Raw genomic sequence first — 19,227 nt, 5'->3', positions numbered from 1 at the left:
AATTTACGTTAGAAGAAGATTAAGTTTAAAAAATGTGGCTCTCAAAAGAAAAGTCAATCGTGCTGTTGGTATTTGGCTCTGGTGACTAAGGAGTTTGCCGACCCTGGGCTGAGTGAACAACAGTGTTTGGTAGCAAAAACCCGAACAGAAAAGTCACAGCTCCCTTCTCCAAGGAAAGACTGCCCTGTCCTCGCGTGTGCTGGTGTCTGCCGCCGTGTTGTTGCAGCTGCGGGGCTTGGCCTGCACCCGGCAACTGTGAAAACACACAACAAAAGACCTTTCAGCCCGCCGTGCTTCAGCCCCGCCGTGCGAGCCCGTGCCGTTTGTTCCAGGAAAAATTAACTTCAGCCCAGGTCGTCCTGTCCAACAAATATTTATTTAAATTTATCTTAGACGGAAAAGAAGCCACTCCCTCTCGTTCGAGTGCAGCTCCAGGTGGAGCCGAGCTGAAACCGAAGCGGCTCAGGCCCGAGGCTGCTGACGAGAGGGATGGATCCGGGCTCTTACCCCACTTTCCCCCACTTTGCACCGGGCTGCGTCCCCTCGAACCCTCACGTCAGTCTTCTGTCGTTCCCACGCTGGTGCAGGAGGCGTCAGGAGGGCGGGAACTCCCGTGTGGAATCGGGAGGCTGCGCTGTTGCCGCTGACGGAGGACAGTGGTTTTCATGAGCTGGCGTTTGGACTCGCATAACTGCTATCGGCATCATCACGGAAGCTGTCTGTCGTCGGTTTTTTTAAGCCTCCTCCTCCCAGCCATATTGTCCTCATTATCCCGGGGTGACTCACCGTGTGTCTGGTCTTTCCTTCCTGGCTTTGTGTGGCGATGCTCGGCCGTCCCGCGGGCCGCTGACCGCACTTTTAAACGGCTTTGTTTTTCAGATGTCGGACTCTCTCCGGTTCGCCGAGACCCAAGAGCTTCAAGAAGATACATTTTATCAAGAACATGCGGCAGCACGACACGAGGAACGGCAGGTACTGCCTCCGGGGCCTCGTCCCGGCTGCAAGAGGGCGGGTGGGGGGGGCGCAGGGACGCCTGATGCCGGACCGGCCAAGTGAAGCCAGACTCTCCTGTGACCTTCCACCTCCCTCCTGCCAGACTCGTCCCGAGACGTCTGTAGAAGGCAGTGCTTCCTCACGCTGCCCAAGGCTCGGTGAGATTTAGGTTAACCACACGCTGTGTCTTTTCATTTTTTAAATGTTTTTATTGATTTCAGAGAGGAAGGGAGATGGGGAGAGACAGAAACATTCATGAGAGAGAATCATGAATGGCTGCCTCCTGCACGCCCCCCACTGGGGGATCGAGCCCACAACCCGGGCCTGTGTCCTGGTGGGAATCGACCCGGGACCCTTCAGTCTGCAGGCTGACTGGCTCTATCTACTGAGCCACACCGGCCAGGCCGCACTGAGACTTGAATACAACACAAGCATATTCTCATGGAAGCCTTTGAAGAGAAAACCAGTTGGATTTTCGTGTTTTGTCTTTTCCCTTTTCCTGCTTTGTTGGGCTGTTTTCTGTTCCACCTGTTCCAGCCTTGCTCAGCTGATGTCCCCAGGCCTGGGGGGCAGGGAAAAAGGAGGGGGCGGCTATGGAGCTGCAGGAGGGGAGCCGTGGCCATGCCTGCAGGCACCCTGGGCCCTGGCCATGCTGCCAGGCCGGTGGCACCTGTTCCTCCAGCTTCTCCACGGGGCCTTCCGGAAAGTGCTGTCTTGAGAGCCACACGACCCCGACAGGAACACCGTCCGGGACACGCAGGTCGGAGTCGTCTCTGCTGGAGCGTCGGCGAGGGGGGCTGCGTGCATTCTCGGCAGCCAGGGCCGGTCAGACCAGAGCCCACGGCGGCTCGGGGTCCCTGGTGCTGCACCCTGAGGGGCAGCTCCCTCTGCTGACCTCTGACCTCTGTCCCCCAAACAGAGGCGTTAGGACACCGTCCCATTCTGCTTGATCTTCTGGTCACAAAAGGCCCCGCATGGCTAGTACAGTGGTCAGCAAACCGAGGCTCGAGAGCCACATGCGGCTCTTTGGCCCGGAGTGTTGTAATGCCACTTGTTCACAATAGACTCGCCCAGGCCGGAAACCGACTTCTGCGCACGGGCCACTGAGTTTCCATCGCACTGTCCGTGCGCGCCCACACTTGGTGTTCTGTGGGAGAGCCACACTCACGGGGCCAGAGCCGCACGCGGCTCGCGAGCCGCGGTTTGCCAACCACAGGTCTAGTCCACGCAGACGAAAGGCTGTCAGACTCCGGGAAGGAGGAGGCCCAGCTGTACAAACGGTGGTGCAGCATGAACAATCATGACGACAGCCTGCAGGCTTGTTTTCCTGGAGCTTACACCTCCTTTCTAAGCCTTGTTTAACAGAGAACATAATTAAGGGCTATTCAGTAATTTTAGAATAGCAACACTGAGCTCTTTTGTCCAGTAATGTTTACACAGTCAACGTATTTTCTTATTGTAAGTACAAAGTTTTTAGTTAAAAGTACCAACTGGATTTGCTAAGTGGACTATTCCGACTCGCCCTCCCCTTGTCCCTCACGATCGTGTGCCTGGCTCCTAAGCACGGGAAGGGCTGCGTGGAGAAGAGTCAGAGGGAGCCTCCTGGAGGGTGTGGACACCCTGGCCCGAGGGAGCCCAGCCCGGGGCTCCGCGCTGACGGGCCAGTGTGGGACCGTGGTCTCGAACCCCCCGAGGCCCAGCTCTCAGTGCCTCTTTGGAGGCCCTCCCCCGTGTTCTGCTTCCTGCTCATCCTGACGGACAGGGCTCTGCGGGCCCCTCGCGCTGGAGGAGGGCGCCCTGGCCGGAGGGAGACGTGGAGGCGCCGGTTCCCGAAGCCGTCGGCCATCAGGACGGAGCGGGGCTGTCACGTCGTCTTGTGCTGCGTCCGATCTGCTTCTGCAAACGCACACACGCGTGTAGGGGCCGAGAATCTGACGTCGTGTGCGTGTGCAGGACGGACACAAAGCACGTTAGCACGCTCACAGGAACCCGGGTCGGACCCCACGGGCTCTGGAGTCACAGCGTGGAGCTGCCGGTGAGGGAAGCAGAGGCACGGGCTCGCCTCCCCTTGGTGTGTGCTGCTCAGGCCGATGCCGCCCGCCCCGGACCCAGAACTACTTCGGGACACGCGTGGGACGTGTTCTCGGCTCTGTGGGGCGGGACCCGCTGCACCGTGGCTTCTCTGTCCCGGGAAGGCGGTGGGAGCTGACTGGCTGAGAAAGAGGGGCGTGCCCAGCGGCGTGGCCCGCCCTCGCCTCCCCAGCCGGCTGCTGGGCCTGCCTGTTGGCGGAACGAGCTTTTCTGAATGGACACGAGCTGCCAGCCGCCCAGGCTCCCGGCCAGACCACGGCGCGATCTCGAAGCCGAACAAGCAGCTCATTGACTGAGGGCCTCGGTGGCGAAGCCGTGGAAGAACGCCGCGTCTCTCGGGCGTGTGTGTGCGCTCACACTCCGGTTCCAGTGGAAAGTCCCAGCCGGTCTGCGGCCCGAGGGAGGCGAAGCCTCTCTGAGCGGACAATCTGCCCTCGCCGGCCTGCCGCCCGCCGGGGAGCGGGGTCCGGGCTCTTCTCCGTGGAGAGCGGGTGGCGTGGGGTCAGACCCTCTCCTCCCGCCTGGACGGGCCCAGGCTGTGCAGAGCGGGGGACAGAGCCCTGATTCTCCGCTGTTGTGGGGATCGGTCACTCTGTGCCCGCCCCGTGCTCTGCCTGGTGGCCAGCAGGCTGGGGTGCAAGGATTCCTCCGCCCGGGGGAGGCAGGGCACCGGGCGTCTGTCGTCCGAGGAGCCCTGGGTGCCCAGCCCCCTGCAGGAGGCGCCTCTTCCGGTCTCGGAGGAGCGGGCCCCAGGCCCACGGGGGGATGGGCCACGGTCGGTCGCCTCCCGTGTCCCTTTCATTTAAACATTTAGAACATTTAGAACCCGGCGTCGGATGGACGCTTGTGAGCAGTTGTGTTACGTCTGCTTGAGCAAACCAGCACGGAGCGGACCGATGGAGGCTGAGGCTGTGGTCCTGGGTTGGCCCCCAGCTCATGCGTTAGGAGAGAGTCACGCCTGACGAGCCCTGCGTGTGTGTGCGTGTGCGTGTGCGTGTGTGTGTGTGTCTCCCGCGCGGGGCTGGCCCGTCGCTCTGGCTCCCGGTGCAGGGTGGGAGCCGGGGTTCCGGTGGCTGCGGGCACGCGTGGCACCAGCTCAGCCCGCACTGTCTGCCTGGGCAGCCTCAGCCGCAGGTAGCACGGAGGAGGACTCGCTGTCGAGCGGGATCAGAGGCAGTGTCAGCGGATGGCGGGAGCGGCAGGCTCGGATCCCATGCGCTCTTCATCGCGGGGATTTTTAAAAATATATTTTATTGAGTTTTACAGAGAGGAAGGGAGAGGGATAGAGAGCTAGAAACATCGATGAGAGAGAAACATCGGCCAGCTGCCTCCTGTACACCCCTACCGGGGATGTGCCCGCAACCAAGGTACATGCCCTTGACCGGAATCGAACCTGGGACCTTTCAGTCCGCAGGCCTACGCTCTATCCACTGAGCAACACCGGCTTTGGCCATCGCGGGGATTTTAAATGTAAGAGTCTTGCATTCAGTTTGTTCTTTTCTGTTCTGTTGGTAGAATCGTCCTCCTCAGCGGCAGGCGGTCCTTCTGCAGCGTCTTCTCGGTGCTGCCGTATCGGGACGGCGCCCAGCCTGGGTACGTAGCATCTCGCCGTGCTCTCTGGGCAAGCGTCCGCGGGGCCACGTGGGGAGGTGCTGCCCGGCCTCTGACACTGAGAATGGAGTGTGTGACCGTCACAGGAAACGTTCCACCTGCTCTCAGCCAAAAAGCGTCCTGCAGGGGTGTGTGTGTGTGTGTGTGTGTGTGTGTGTGTGTGTCCATGTGTATCTGTGTGTGTGTATATCTCTGTGTGTGTCCCCGAGTGTATCCCCGTGTGTATCTGTGTGTGTGTCCCCGTGTGTATCGGGGTGTGTGTGTGTGTGAGTGAACATGTATGTGTCCTCCCCATGCTGCCTGCTGCTTCTGATATGCACGTTGGCATCTCCCGATGCTGTGAAGAAGGACATTGCAGGGCCCACCCCGGCCGGCCAGCTCTGGAGCCAGGCCGGTCAGGAAGGGAGTGCCACGAGCTGAGTGCTCACTCTGGCTCCTGGGCCTGGGCTTGGAGCCAGCCCTGACGCGAGGGGGGCGCAGAATTTAAACGTGCGAATTGTTTCTGGAATTTCCCATCTAATGTTTTCGGGCCACAGTGGCCCAGGGGTCACTGAAACCGCAGGAGGCGAAGCCGTGGGCGCTGAGGGGAGTCGCCTGGGTCTGCTGGGAGACCATCCTGCTCTGGCCCCGGAGGGGAGGCGGAGGCGGAGTGGGCAGGGCTCACCGGACACCACCTCACATCTTGGATACGAACAATCCAACTCGCACTCCCTCCGCTTTTATAGACGAGAAACCAAGATGCAGAAGGAGTAGATTCCGTACCAGCCCGCGGCCGGGCCCCCGGGGCCCCCGCAGAGAAAGGACGCGCCCACTGGCAGCGAACGCCGAGTTCCTCGGGAGAACGGAGCACAGGGCAGCTTGAGCAGCAGGACTGAGAAGTGTTCTGCTTTTCATTTTTTAAATATATTGCCGAAACCGGTTTGGCTCAATGGATAGAGCGTCGGCTTGGGGACTGAAGGGTCCCGGGTTCGATTCCGGTCAAGGGCATGTACCTTGGTTGCAGGCATATCTCCAGTAGGGGGTGTGCCAGAGGCAGCTGATCGATGACTCTCTCTCATCGATGTTTCTAACTCTCTCTTTCCCTTCCTCTCTGTAAAAAATCAATAAAAGATATATTTTTTAAAAGGCTCATTTTTAAAATATATTTTTATTGATTTCAGAGAGAGAGACAGAGCCATCAATGATGAGAGAGACTCACGCATCGGCTGCCTCCTGCACGCCCCACACTGGGGATGTGCCCTGACGGGGAATCGAACCATGACCTCTTGCTTCATAGGTCAATGCTCAACCACTGAGCCACACTGGCCGGGCAGTCCTGCTTTTTAAATGTTTTCATGAACAGATATCTTATTTATAGTAACTGCCACTTATAATTATGATTTTTAAACTGATAATTGGGAAACAATTATGCTCTAATGATAAGTATTTATGCTGGTAAATTTACACGTGTACATGTTTTTTAAACTACTGTAGTTCAGGTACATGTTAACCAGCATGTTCTCACTGTGGACAGTTTCTTTCCTTCTACGCTAAAGCCCTCTCCGTGACCAGGACCGAAGCCCAGAGGTCGTGAGGGGTGCGGTGGTGGCTTCGCTGCCCGGCAGCCGAGCCCTCAGGCTCGGGGGACGCTCCTTGCCCCCGACTCCCAGCTGAGCCGGCCGCCCGACTCTGCCACGGGGCTGCTCACCGCGGTTTCTGGCTCCCGTGGTTCCGTTGTACGTGGGCACGTGGACCAGGCCACGTGTGCCCGATTGTTCTGACAGGCGCAGACCACCCCGGGCGGGTGCATGTGCAGTCCCAACTTCATCCCAAGAACGCTTTAAAAACAGGAAACTCGAAAGCCCTTCCCCGTGCTCGGGAACCCCCGGCATGGAGAGCATCCTTCAGGGTGGCCGTGTCTCTCCGGGTCTGTCTGCTGCCTCTGCAGCCGCCCCATCCAGCCCCCGCTGGTTTGTCCTTGGGTCTAAGCTCAACTGGACCGACCAGCTCCTGACTTCTGCGAGCCAAGCAGACAGGCCGGCCGGGGGGCATGGGGGTGGGGGGGCTTTACGTGCACCCCTGACTTAGTCGTCCTGCCAGCCCCTCCCCGACACCAGAGTGGGTCCAGTCGGAGGGAGCGCTGTCCCAGCCCACCAGCTTCTCACGTAGATGGATCGTAGAGACCTCAGTGTGCTGCGGCCAAGCCCGTGTCAGAGCCGTTGACGCTGCGCCTTTCCTGAAGAAGCCGGGCACGCAGCCCACCCCCTGGCTCACGGAGCAGCGGGCTCTCGGCTGATCCCAGAGCAGTTGGGGGTCCGGGGCCTGACAGGCCCTCCTGCCTGTAGGTTTCCCAGTTCCTTGCTGACGGTCTTGGTGCAGATTCAGTCTCAGGCCCCTGTTTACTTGGCGTGGCCTTCCCAGAATTCCTGCGAAGCGCCTGCCACTGGGCCTTGCCCAGCCCGAGGCTGGCTCTCCACTGGGGAGTGACAGGCCCGTTCCCCCCTCCCTCCGCGTCCGCTCCTCAGCGAGGTCTCTGGCCCTTGGCTCCCGTGTCCTCGGCGGGGACACCAGGCTTGTTAGTGACAGGCTGGCTGCCAGCGCCCCTCGCTGTTTGGCCTGGTTTTTTGTTTCCTGTTTTGTTTTGGTGAATCCTCACCCTGGGACATTTTTTCTATGGTTTTTAGAGAGAGTGGAAGGGAGGGAGGAGGGGAAAGGCAGAGAGACACATGGATTGATTCCTCCTGCTGGAGCCCTAACCCGGTGGGGGTCAAACTCGCAGCCCTGGTACATCCCTTGGCAGGAGTAGAACTCGAGACCCTTTGGTCCGCAGGCAGATGCACTGAGCCACATGGGCCAGGGCTGGTTGGCCTTGCTTGCACTTTGCTGCCCTCTTAGGTAGGAGACGCTTCTAATAACTGCCCTCTTTTCCCGTTCTTTCCCATTGGGAATTCAGTCTTTCCCGGAGCATGATCGGCATGGAGGGGGTGCAGGGCGGGGTGCATTCGGACAACACCAGCTCCCCGTCTCTGTCCACACCCCTCGGGTCTCTGGCTGTCAGCAGTTCGCCTGCCTCGCCCTCCGACAGCTCCGTGTCACCTCCCGACCGAGCATCCTGTGGTCGGCGTGAAATGCACACAGCAGCCCGTGTGCACAGATCAGCCAGCCTTCCGTTCCCGTGAGCTGGGCTTGCCTGAAGCAGGGACGGTCCTGGCTGGAATGGGGCGTGGGGGTGGAAGGGGGTTCTCCCAGGTCATTTCCTGGTGGAAGTTGGGAGGGGACTTGTCTTGTCCCTGGAGCCCCTCTCCGTGGGGTGGCGTGTGGATGGCATGTGGACGGCATGCTCAGTGGGAGCATGAAGGACTGAACGCTGCTCTGATCGTCCGCGGCCTGGCGGCCTGGCCCGTCCACTGGTTCCGCACTGGGGTACCGTCTGCTCTGGACCCGCGGGCAGATTGCCCAATGGCGGCTGTGCCGGGGGCGACGGCGAGGGGTCTGTCGGCCGTGCCGCTGAGCCTGGCGGTGCAGCCCCAGCAGTGCCCGCCTCACGCTCTGCGCTCCGTGAAGCACATCTCTGGCTGCTGTTAAGCATCTGGAAAGCCTGTTAACGTGTAATTAGCTTCTAAGTTATTTACACGCCGACGTGTTCAGCGCATTGTCCTTCAGGAGCGATGCCCGGGGGCCCTGGCTGCCGTCACAGACGTGGTCCCGGCGGGGCCCCTCCCCCCGAGAGCACGGCCGTGGCCCAGGCGCACCGTTCTCTGCGGGCGGTGCTGCCCCACGGTCCTGGGAGGAGCTGATGGGTGGCCTAGAGGTCATGTGTGACGTTTGGAGACTTTAGTGTCCGTCCACAGAAGCCTTGTCAGTGTGCCATGTCCTGTAACTGCGTGCTGTTAGCGTGCTGTTAGCGTGTTTTATAAGCAGATACTCATGTCCAGGGGGCCCGGCCAGGCGGGTGGGTGACTCCTGTGGCCCAGTGATTCGTGGCCAGCAGTAAGCCCGAGCTGTTCAGGAGGGAGATTCTTTCTCCTGGCTAACAAAGGGGGGCGAGGGGTCCCCCGATTTAACAAGAAGCCAGCAGCGCCAGCCCAGAGAACGCAGTCCCCGTGCCAGGGCGTCGCCGAGAGGAGGGACTGGCTGGCGGAGGGAGCCGGGGTCCCTCACTCTGCACCCCTCCCTCCCTCAGGCGCTCGTTCGGCTGCACGTCCTTCATGTCAGGGGGCGGGTGGAAGGCCGGGGGCGGGGGGAGAAGGGGGGAGGGGAAGGCAGGGAGGGGGAGAAGGGCGAGGGGGGAGGCCGGTGGGGGGGAAGGCTGGGGAGAGAAGAGAAGGCGGGGGGGGGGGGGAGAGAAGAGAAGACTGGGGAGGGGGGAAGGCTGGGGGGGGGAAGGCTGGGGGAGAAGAGAAGGCGGCGGGGGGGGGAGAGAAGAGAAGACTGGGGGGGGGCTGCCCTTGAGCCGCTGAGCCCGCCCAGCAAGAGGCAGGGGAGGCCCGGCCATCCTGCCCGGTCCCTCCCGTCAGCACCACTGGTGCCTCGTGTGGTGAGCGTCCCAGCGTCTCTTCCAGGTGCAAACAGCACGTCTCCTCTGGCTTGTCCTCCAGGGACCTGAAGTCGGACGGAGGGCGACAGTCAGCAGGTGCCGTGAGCCTGAAGGAGGTCATTGGCCTGGAGGGCGTGGAGCTGGGCGCTGACGGGAAGGTAAGCCGCCGGCTCCCGTCGCGAGCCTGTGCCCAGGCCCGGGTTCGGGAGGCGAAGGGGGCGGTGGGAAGGGAGGGGGCGGGGCAGGCCACATGCCTCGCTCGGGGGTGGGGGCACCTTCCTGGGCTCCTGACACCAGCCCTCTGCTCCTAGCGGGTGCGTGCGCACACCCACCCACATGTGTCCACATGTGTCCACACGCGTGCTCTGGGTGCAGGGATGTGGGTTGGATGAACAGCAATAACAAATGGTGCCCGCAAGCCGCCTCCCCATGACCAGACCGGGGTGTCGGCCGGCCTCCTGGGGCCCTGAGGCTGCGAGCCCCTCGGCTCCGGCGGAGCCCCTGCTGCCACGCGCGGCTCACAGGCTGGGGGTGAGGTTTTCCATGAGCCCCAAAGCCTGTTGGGGAGGCATGCAGGGTGTCCTTAGGGAGACGTTGCGGCAGTGAGCATGCAGGGAGCTGCCCCCAGGGCCTGACCCATGGTCCCCGGCAGCCATTGAGAAGGCTGAGTGTCCACCCGGTAATGGGGGGGACAGTGGAGGGGAGCCCCGTGGATGGACCTGCCCAGGGCTCAGGGCACGGACCTCGTCAGGGACTCCAGCCGTCAGGGCCTGGAATGCTGCGGGTGCCCGCCTGTGCCAATGCAGCTCACCCCATCCCCACAGCCCCATCCCCTCCCCACCCCGTCCCACAGCCCCCGTCCCCACGGCCCCCCCGTCCCCGCGGCCCCCCCGTCCCCGCGGCCCCCCGTCCCCACGGCCCCCCGTCCCCCCGACCCCGCGGCCCCCCGTCCCCACAGCCCCATCCCCTCCCCCCCCGTCCCCACAGCCCCCGTCCCCACGGCCCCCCCGTCCCCACGGCCCCCCCGTCCCCGCAGCCCCCCCGTCCCCGCGGCCCCCCGTCCCCGCGCCCCCCCGTCCCCACGGCCCCCACGGCCCCCACGGCCCCCCATCCCCGCGGCCCCCCCGTCCCCACGGCCCCCCATCCCCGCGGCCCCCCCGTCCCCGCGGCCCCCCGTCCCCGCGGCCCCCCCGTCCCCACGCCCCCCCGTCCCCACGGCCCCCCATCCCCGCGGCCCCCCCGTCCCCACGGCCCCCCGTCCCCACGGCCCCCGTCCCCACGGCCCCCCGTCCCCACGGCCCCCCGTCCCCACAGCCCCACAGCGTCAGGACAACACGCCGTGTTATCACACACACATCTGCCGCGGGACCTGAGCGTTCTCACGGGGCGGGGGTGGGGGCAGCGCTTCGGCAGGTTTGGCCGAGTGGCGGTCGGTCACCTCCAGTCGCTGATGGCCAGTCGCTGGGAGGCGTGGACGTGTCGCCGGGTCGGTCAGCCCCGCCCCTGGGGGCGCCCATCACCGCCCTCCGCCCTCCGCCTTCCTTCCAGACGGTGTCCTACACCCAGTTCCTGTGGCCCACCAACGCCCTGGGCGCCCGGAGGGCCACCATCGACTCCACCTGCTCCTTCTCCCACCTCCGCACCCTGAGCCACCGCAGCCTCTCGCTGGGCCGGGCCAGCAGCACCCAGGGGAGCCTCGACGCAGGTGGGCTGCCGGGCCGGGCGAGGCGGGAGGCGGCCGGTCCGGTGTGGGTGGGTCCCCGTGAGCAGACTGGAGGCCGGTCCCTGAGTGTGAGCTCGTGCCGCAGCGAGTGATTGGGCGAGAGGATTCCAGGCCACGGGCCTCACAGCCGCCACAGGGGCCTCTCCAGGGAGATGCCTCTGCCCAGCCCCTGGGCGGCCCGGGAAACCCCACGGCCTCGTGCGGAGGGGCCGGGCGGGGCCTGGCTCCTCGCCACCTCCCTGCGCCTCAGAGTCGCCCTGTCACCCGGCCTTGCCTGCACTCCTGCTCAGGTCGGCTCCTCACACAGCGGCCGGCAGCCCGGGGTCCGAGAGGACGTCCTGAGGGTCTCTGCGGAGGGGCTGCGGGAGGAGGAGGGGCCGCGGGAGGAGGAGGGGCCGCGGGAGGAGGAGGGGCCGCGGGAGGAGGAGGGGCCGCGGGAGGAGGAGGGGCCGCGGGAGGAGGAGGGGCTGCGGGAGGAGGAGGGGCCGCGGGAGGAGGAGGGGCCGCGGGAGGAGGAGGGGCTGCGGGAGGAGGAGGGGCTGCGGGAGGAGGCTGGTGCTCCCGCCGGCCTGCGCCCCCTGTGGGGTTGCCGGAGTCCCCGGGGAGCAGTGTCCCTGCTCGGAGGCCCCGGCGGTCGGAGGCTCAGCCTGTCCGTGCTCCAGCCACGCTGGGCCTGGGGCCTGGGCCCGCTTTGGCCCGTGTTCACGTGGACAGCGGTCGCCCAGGAGGGTCCCACAAAGCGTCCTCTCGGGCTCGGCGGCCAGGGACCGCGGGGTCAGGGCCGAGTCCCCGTGTGTCCGTGCTCCGTGGGGCTCTGTGCTCTCGGGCTGGGAGGTTCACACGTCACTTCCTGAAGCCGGGAAGGCCGTCGTCACCTGAGAATCTGGTGTCCCTGTCGGGAGGACACGCCTTCTCGGCCGCAGAGACCGTGACAACACGGCAGGCGGTGCCCTGACCGGCCCTGCGCTGCCCGCGGCCGGGCCCTCACTGTCCCTCTGCTGTGCCCGCAGGCAGCGACCTGGGAGACTTCGTGGACTACGACCCCAACCTCCTGGACGACCCCCAGTGGCCGTGCGGGAAGCACAAGCGGGTGCTCATCTTCCCGTCGTACATGGTGAGTGGCTGGAGGGGCGGGCGGACCCTCGGTGCGTGGCCCCTCGGCGCGCGGCCGGAACGGGCCCTCAGACCCTGCTCGGCCGGACCCTCCGGGTGCTGATGGGGGACCGGAGCGTGGCCGCCAGGGTTCTGGTTGCTGGCTGCACGCGTCACGCTAGCTCCCGGCTCTCGCCAAAGCGTGGCGTCTGCAGACCCTCGAGGAGGAGGGCGGGCGGCCGGCTCGGTGGAGTCTGCAGTGCTCCTGGGAGGGGTCTGCAGTGCCGCTGAGCAGCCACGTGGCCGGGCTCAGAGCGGCTGAGCCCTCTGGGAAGGTGGGAGCAGGACGGTGGGGGTTACGCTGCGGCTGTTTCTCGGGCTTTTCCTGTTTCCCTGTGCGTGTGGTTTCGGCTCCTGCTGACCGCCTCCCGCCGCTCTGCTCCGGGCGCCGTGCCCCGAGATCAGAGGCCTTCTTAGGGAGACGCGCCCACTCGGAGGCAAGCAGGCCCGGACGCCGTGGGGAGAGGCGAGGGCTTTCGGGAAACCCGCTGCCCCGGGGCTGCACATGGGAATCGGGGGGAGAGCGGGACCAGAACGGCCGGAGGGCACAGCGAGCAGGAAGCCGGGCCTGCTCCCGGGACAGGCTCCTGTCCCGTCTGGAAGCGTGTGGCCCAGCTACTGCGAAAGCCGCCGGGCACCCACTCGGAGCTGAGCGGCCTCACGCAAGGCCCCGCCCTCGGCCTCTCCTCACGGAACATCTGGCCACGAGCTGCCGTCAGAGAAACCGGGCCTGGCCCGCCACTGCCGCGTGTCTCCTGTAACTGGGCGGGAGCCAGACGTTCCGATGGCCACAGAGCCGGGATGGATTACCAAAGGCATTTAGTGTACTCACTCATTGTCAAAATACGTTCTTATTGATTACAGAGAAGGAGAGAGGGAGAGAAGCATCAGTGATGCCAGAGAATCACTGACTGGCTGCCTCCTGCACACCCCACACCCCAGCCTGCAGCCCAGGCATGTGCCCTGACCGGAAATCAAACGTGACCTCCTCGTAGAACGATGCTCAATCTCTGAGCACACAGGCCGGGCCAAAGGCATTTAGTTTAAAACTGCCCCCACTCCGTGCTCTTCCCTCCTTATTCCCCAGCTGCCGACACAGAAAGTGAACCAGACCTGTGGGTAGTTCTTTTCCATTCTGACCTGTGAGGTCAATTGTTTCTTTAAAAGCAACCACCAGAGCTCATTGGTCTGAGCCAGCACACAGTAGGGAGCTCATTGGTCTGAGCCAGTGCACAGTAGGGAGCTCATTTGCCGGTGGGGGGTGACACGGTGTGCACCCATGGTGTGCGAGTGGGGCTCCTCCCCGCCAGGCGCTGACCCCGCAGGTCAGAGGCCATGTGCTGCGCGTCCCCGGTCCTGCCAAGGCCCCTGCCTCCAGAGGCGGGGCCTCCTCGGGCCAGGCTCCCGGGCTCCCTGTGGCGTGGGCGTGGGTGTGGGCGTCACCGTGGTGTCCTCTGCAGTGCCGGCCGGGACCGCGGGCGGGCGGGCGTGACCTGGCTGCCTTCCCTGCAGACCACGGTGATCGCCTACGTGAAGCCCTCGGACCTCAAGAAGGACATGAATGAGGCGTTCCGGGAGCGGTTCCCCCACATTAAGCTCACGCTCAGCAAGATCAGGAGGTACGGCCGCTCGCGCCCTCAGCCCCTCTGCGCCCCTCCCACAGGCTCGGGCGGCCGTTCAGCAGAGGCTCCTGGGCCCTGGCGGTGGCGCGGTGGTTAGAGCATCCCGGGGCGGGGGTGGGTTTTGCAGGTTTGCGTTTCAGTCAAGGGCACGGACCTGGCCTCAGTGAGGTGTGTGTGGTGGCAGCCAGTCAATGTGTCTCACACCAACATCTCTCTCCCCCTCTCTTCCTCTCTCTAAAAATCAACCGGAGAGTGTCCTTGGGTGAGAACTACAAGAAAGGCCCACAAAGGGCTAGCTGCCGGGAGGCCCCTGTGGGCACCAGGGCGGAGGGCAGAGGGCGGGTCTCGTGGCAGGAGCTGGCAAGGACCAGCTGTCATTCCCGCTGCCATGCCTGCAGCCCGTCGTTCAGCCCGATTTGTGAGACGGGAAGCGGCCTGGGAGACACGGGCAGACAAAGCAGGGGAGGAGCTGGGCTCCCGGTCTGGAACGGCTCCCTGCCCACGGCCCCCCCAGGAGGCACAGCCGCGCCCTGTCCTACAGCAAAACCAGGCCGTTTCCTGGTGGACACTGGGTCCATTTGGGGGACACGTCTGCTGGCCACCCAGTCTCTGGCTGCGCCGGAGGAGGCTGGCGTGTGGTGCCTGTACCAGGAGAGCACATGCACGTGTGTGCATGTGTGTGCATGTGTGTGAGCGTGTGGTAATGGGGCTGGACTGCGTGTGGCAACGCCATGTGGGAATAAGTGCCGGCATGTATGTCCGCCCAGACCTCGGTGCTGACCTGGTGCTGGCGTGTTCGGTTTGACCAGAGGTAAGCAGAGCTCGGGCTCCGCGCTGCCCTCGCCGCAGCCACCCTGTGTGCTCCGAGCTGACCTCCTGACGTCGGTAACGGACTCCGACGCCCACCTCACGCCTTGTCTCTGTCTCTGACGGGACCTGGTCATCCGTGGGGTCCCTCTTCCATCGGGCAGCTCTCCGAGCGTCCAGGGACCCCGCCCACCCTGGGGTCCCGCGTGCACCCACGCCACGGGGTCTAGACCATGGCTGCCACCCTCTGGGACCCCACGGACCCTGGTGGGCGGCGGCTGGCCCGGACGAGTCTCCCCGTGACGCGGCGTCCCGCTCACGTGCCGGGCCGTCCCCTGGGGAACAGGAGGGAGGTGCTCTCGGGCGAGCCTTGTCCGGGCTGTGCTCAGGCTCAGCAGGCCTTCCCGCCCTCCAGCCTGAAGCGGGAGATGCGGAAGCTGGCGCAGGAGGACTGCGGCCTCGAGGAGCCCACGGTGGCCGCGGCCTTCGTCTACTTCGAGAAGCTGGCCCTCCGGGGGAAGCTCAACAAGCAGAACCGCAAGCTCTGTGCGGGGGCCTGCGTGCTGCTGGCCGCCAAGATCAGCAGCGACCTCCGGAAGCACGAGGTCAAGCACCTGATCGATGTGAGTGCCGTGGCCGTGGCCGGCCGCCCCCGCCCCCGTGTGACTCTGCCACGGCAATGCCACGGGGTCTCGTGGTGCTCACCCAGGCGCCATCACACACGGCACTGACCTCGGCCTCCTGTGGCCTCGGTGGTGGTCTCTTCGGGGGAGGGCCCGGGCTTCTCCTCTCAAAGGACATCCCCATGGCGTAAGGAAACTCGTCTCCTCGGCTGGTGCCCACATAGCCAGCACCCACATGCCACGGCCGGTGCCCACACGCCATAGCCAATACCCTACATGCCACCTCCAGTGCCTACACGCCACAGCCAGCGCCCACACGCCACCTCCAGCACCCACACACCACAGCCAGCGCCCACACGCCACGGCCAGTGCCCACACGCCACAGCCAATACCCTACATGCCACCTCCAGCACCCACACACCACGGCCAGCACCCACACACCACGGCCAGCGCCCACATGCCACCTCCAGCGCCCACACGCCACGGCCAGCGCCCACATGCCACCTCCAGCACCCACACACCACGGCCAGCGCCCACACGCCACCTCCAGCACCCACACACCACGGCCAGCGCCCACACGCCACGGCTGGTGCCCACACGCCACAGCCAATACCCTACATGCCACCTCCAGCGCCCACACGCCACGGCCAGCGCCCACATGCCACCTCCAGCACCCACACACCACGGCCAGCGCCCACACGCCACCTCCAGCACCCACACACCACGGCCAGCGCCCACACGCCACGGCTGGTGCCCACACGCCACAGCCAATACCCTACATGCCACCTCCAGCGTCCACACGCCACGGCCGGTGCCCACACGCCACAGCCAATACCCTACATGCCACCTCCAGCGCCCACACACCACGGCCAGTGCCCACACGCCACAGCCGGTGCCCACACACCACAGCCAATACCCTACACGCCACGGCCAGCGCCCACACACCACGGCCAGCACCCACACGCCACTTCCAGCGCCCACACGCCACGGCCAGTGCCCACACGCCACCTCCAGCACCCACACACCACGGCCAGCGCCCACACGCCACGGCCAGCACCCACACGCCACCTCCAGCGCCCACACGCCACGGCCAGTGCCCACACGCCACCTCCAGCGCCCACACACCACGGCCAGCGCCCACACGCCACGGCCAGCACCCACACACCACCTCCAGCACCCACACGCCACGGCCAGTGCCCACACGCCACCTCCAGCGCCCACACGCCACCTCCAGCGCCCACACGCCACGGCCAGCACCCACACGCCACCTTTAGCACCCACATGCCACGCCTCCAGCACCCACACGCCATGGCCGGCGCCCACACCGCGGCCAGTGCCCACACGCCACGGACAGTGCCCTACACGCCATGGCCAGTGCCCACACGCCACAGCACTAGTCCCGTGCGAAGCCTCCCTCTGCTCCCGAGCTCTGACGCCCTCACGCCCTCCAGGGCCGTGCCCACCCTGTCTGTAAACCTCCCTGGCCGTGGGGAGGGGCTCACGGGGAGAAAGCTGGGGTGCGGTCTTCACGCTCACGTGCTCTCCTCTCCTCTTCCTGTTGCAGAAGCTGGAGGAGAAGTTCCGCCTGAACAGACGCGAGCTGATTGCCTTCGAGTTCCCCGTGTTGGTGGCCTTGGAGTTCGCCCTGCACCTGCCGGAGCACGAGATCATGCCCCACTACAGACGCCTGGTCCAGAGCTCCTAGCGCGGCCGGCACTTACTGGTGCCTGCGCTTCTGGTGCCACGGGACTCCCAGCACAGGTCCGGCCGATGCTTCCCAGGCAGAGGCTGTGCTGCCACTGGAGACTCGTTCCCGAGCAGAGCTCAGCGCACGGCCTCTCCTCCCAACACGCTGTGCGGAGGCTGTGCAGGGAGTCCCGTCTGCCGCCGAGAGCCCCGGAGTGACTGCCGCCGGGCGGGGAGGCCTGGGCGGAGACACGGTGGCCCTCCGGCTCCACAGCGAGAGTGCCTGCCGGCCCCCAGTCCTCCTCCTCCCGGCACGCAGACCTGCGGCCGGTCCAGAACTCCTCCTGCCAAGTCTGAGCGTCACGCTGGGGCCGAGCAGGGCAGGCGCCTGGACACGTTGGAGGGAAGCTTTGCAAAGGCCCTCACGGTGGAGGGGCCAGTGTCTGCCAGCTGTTGGAGGGCGCTGTCCCGGGGGCCTGTGCCCGTGTGTGTGTGTCTGTGTCTGAGCAAGGCTGCCTCGGCCCCGAGCCGCAGCCAGCCTGCCCCTCAGCACAGACCTCGCCGGGGACACCCCGCCCCACCCCCAGGGGCTGCCGCCTGGGGCCGTGAGCCCGGGTGGGTTCACGTGGTTTTGGAGAACCTCGAGGAGCCATTGCTCTTGGTACCAGAGTGTCTGACACGTGTGCCCCAGACAGTGACCGGGCTTCTGTCACTACCCCCCCCCCCCCCCCACGGGGCAAAGGTCCGTTCTCGTGTCGGAGCCCCATGGGAAGGGTGCAGGCGCTCCACACGTCTGGCATCCCACCTCACACCCGTGTTTCACCCCCGCCACGGGGCCGGCGGGGGCAGCACTCCGTGGTGGGCTCGGTGCTCTATGTTAGAGTGCACGCTAGGCACTTTGTTGTGCTGTATGTACATACATTCCGTGTTTTATAGAATCCAGAACAAGGGTAAGGCACACGGTTCGTGTTTGAGGCGTTCAGCCAGCTGGGACCAGCTGCCTCGGGCCGAGGCTGTGCCCATTGGAGAGGGTCCCCCTGTGCGGGCGGTGCTGACGGCTGGGACCACCTGTGCGTCACCAACAGCGTGTCACCACCGTCGTCACCAGGCCGTCCCCTAAAGCCCACAAGAAGCCCCACCAAGGTTCGCCGCAGGGAGGCCTGTGGCCACGTAAAGAGAATTAAAGTATTTTATTGTTTCTACATCCATGTGTGTGCATGTGTGTGCGTGTGTGTGTGTACACACACATGTCCCAGTGTCACCCCCGCCCTGCATCACTGACTCACCTGCCGCCGTTCCCCTCAGACGTCACGCGGAAAGCAGAGCCTCTCCCCTCTCCCCGGGCAGGGGCAGGGCGAGGGGGATGGGTTCAGCCTTCCGAGCGGCCGGACCGAGCTCGCTGGCCAGAGGTTCCAGCGCCGTTGGGGAGAGTGAGCGGGAGGCTCCCAATGGACTGGGCTTGGTGCTAAGCGTCTGCTGACACGTTTCCTTCACTGGATTGCGTGTCAGGGATTCTGTAGAGGGTCTGGCTGGACCCACTAAGATTTAGGGCCCAGCACTCCACACTTCTCCATCCTGAGGCCCACATGCCCGGAGCCCTGCCTCCTGTGTCTGCCCCCGGCTCCCAGCGGCTCTCGCCCGGCCCCCACCACCTCCGGGTCCTCAGCCTCGGGCCGCGCCTGGCACGTCCGCTGGGGGCCGAGCCTGGTCCAGCCGAGGGGAGAGAGCGGGTGAGCTTGGACGTCCCTGAATGTCCGTCGTTTCCTTGTCGACGGGTGTTGGTCCGTTGGTTCAAGTCTCACCCTGTTGTGGCCTGAGGGTGGTGAGAGGCCTGTCGGATTGGAGTTAGTTGGGGGCGGGGGGAGGATGATAGAGGTTTGTCCATAGATGAGACCATCCGTGTGTCACCCGAGGGGAAGACAGCCAGGAAGGGGGAGGGGCCTGGGGAGGGGGCGTTCGCTGCCAGAGCCGCTGGGGGGGGGGGGTGTGTGTCTCAGACACGGCCTCAGCCCTGGGCTCGGAAGGGGGTCGGAGAGTGCTGAGGGCGGATGGGAGGACAGACTGAATCAGGACTCACAGGACTGAAGGCTCAGGAGGCGGCTCCAGTGGGCGGCTGCGGGCGGGGAGGGGGGTGGCTGTGGGGGGCCCCCAGGGGTGGGAGGCAGAGAGTGAGGTGAAAGCTGTAAGAGGAGGAAATGGAGCCCAATGAGAACAGGGACGCTCTGTGCTCCGAGGCCCGTGTCCCCGTGTCGTGTGTGTGTGTGTGTGTGTGTGTGTGTCCCGATAATGACCGTTCAGACACAGACTTTCTGGAAAGTGCGGACGGGCTGGTTGAGCTGAGCCAGGTGAGGGTGGCTTTGCCACGGATCGCTCACAGGAGCACAGGCGCTGACGGAGCCCGGG

The 19,227-nt window shown here is 64.9% G+C and overlaps 1 protein-coding gene across 2 annotated transcripts in view; it reads left to right on the top strand.

The window, feature by feature from the left end:
* CABLES1 (Cdk5 and Abl enzyme substrate 1) overlaps positions 1-18,026 on the top strand; it is a 46,469-nt gene extending 28,443 nt beyond the window's left edge. The window contains exons 3-10 of one of the 2 annotated variants that reach the window (XM_084888244.1): positions 880-972; positions 4,600-4,677; positions 9,273-9,369; positions 10,760-10,916; positions 11,945-12,048; positions 13,599-13,705; positions 14,931-15,138; positions 16,703-18,026. In XM_084888244.1, the coding sequence (XP_084744370.1) occupies positions 880-972; positions 4,600-4,677; positions 9,273-9,369; positions 10,760-10,916; positions 11,945-12,048; positions 13,599-13,705; positions 14,931-15,138; positions 16,703-16,843 (985 nt within the window). In that variant the 3' untranslated portion in view covers positions 16,844-18,026. The remainder of the gene's footprint in view (positions 1-879; positions 973-4,599; positions 4,678-9,272; positions 9,370-10,759; positions 10,917-11,944; positions 12,049-13,598; positions 13,706-14,930; positions 15,139-16,702) is intronic. The other variant, XM_084888245.1, reaches the window with a different exon arrangement.
* Positions 18,027-19,227: the final 1,201 nt, after the last annotated feature.

Source organism: Pipistrellus hanaki (genome assembly GCF_964339955.1).
Source record: "Pipistrellus hanaki genome assembly, chromosome: 6".
Taxonomy (NCBI): Eukaryota; Metazoa; Chordata; class Mammalia; order Chiroptera; family Vespertilionidae; genus Pipistrellus; species Pipistrellus hanaki.
Note: the sequence above shows the minus strand (reverse complement) of the source record. Positions and strands in the feature narration are given on the sequence as shown.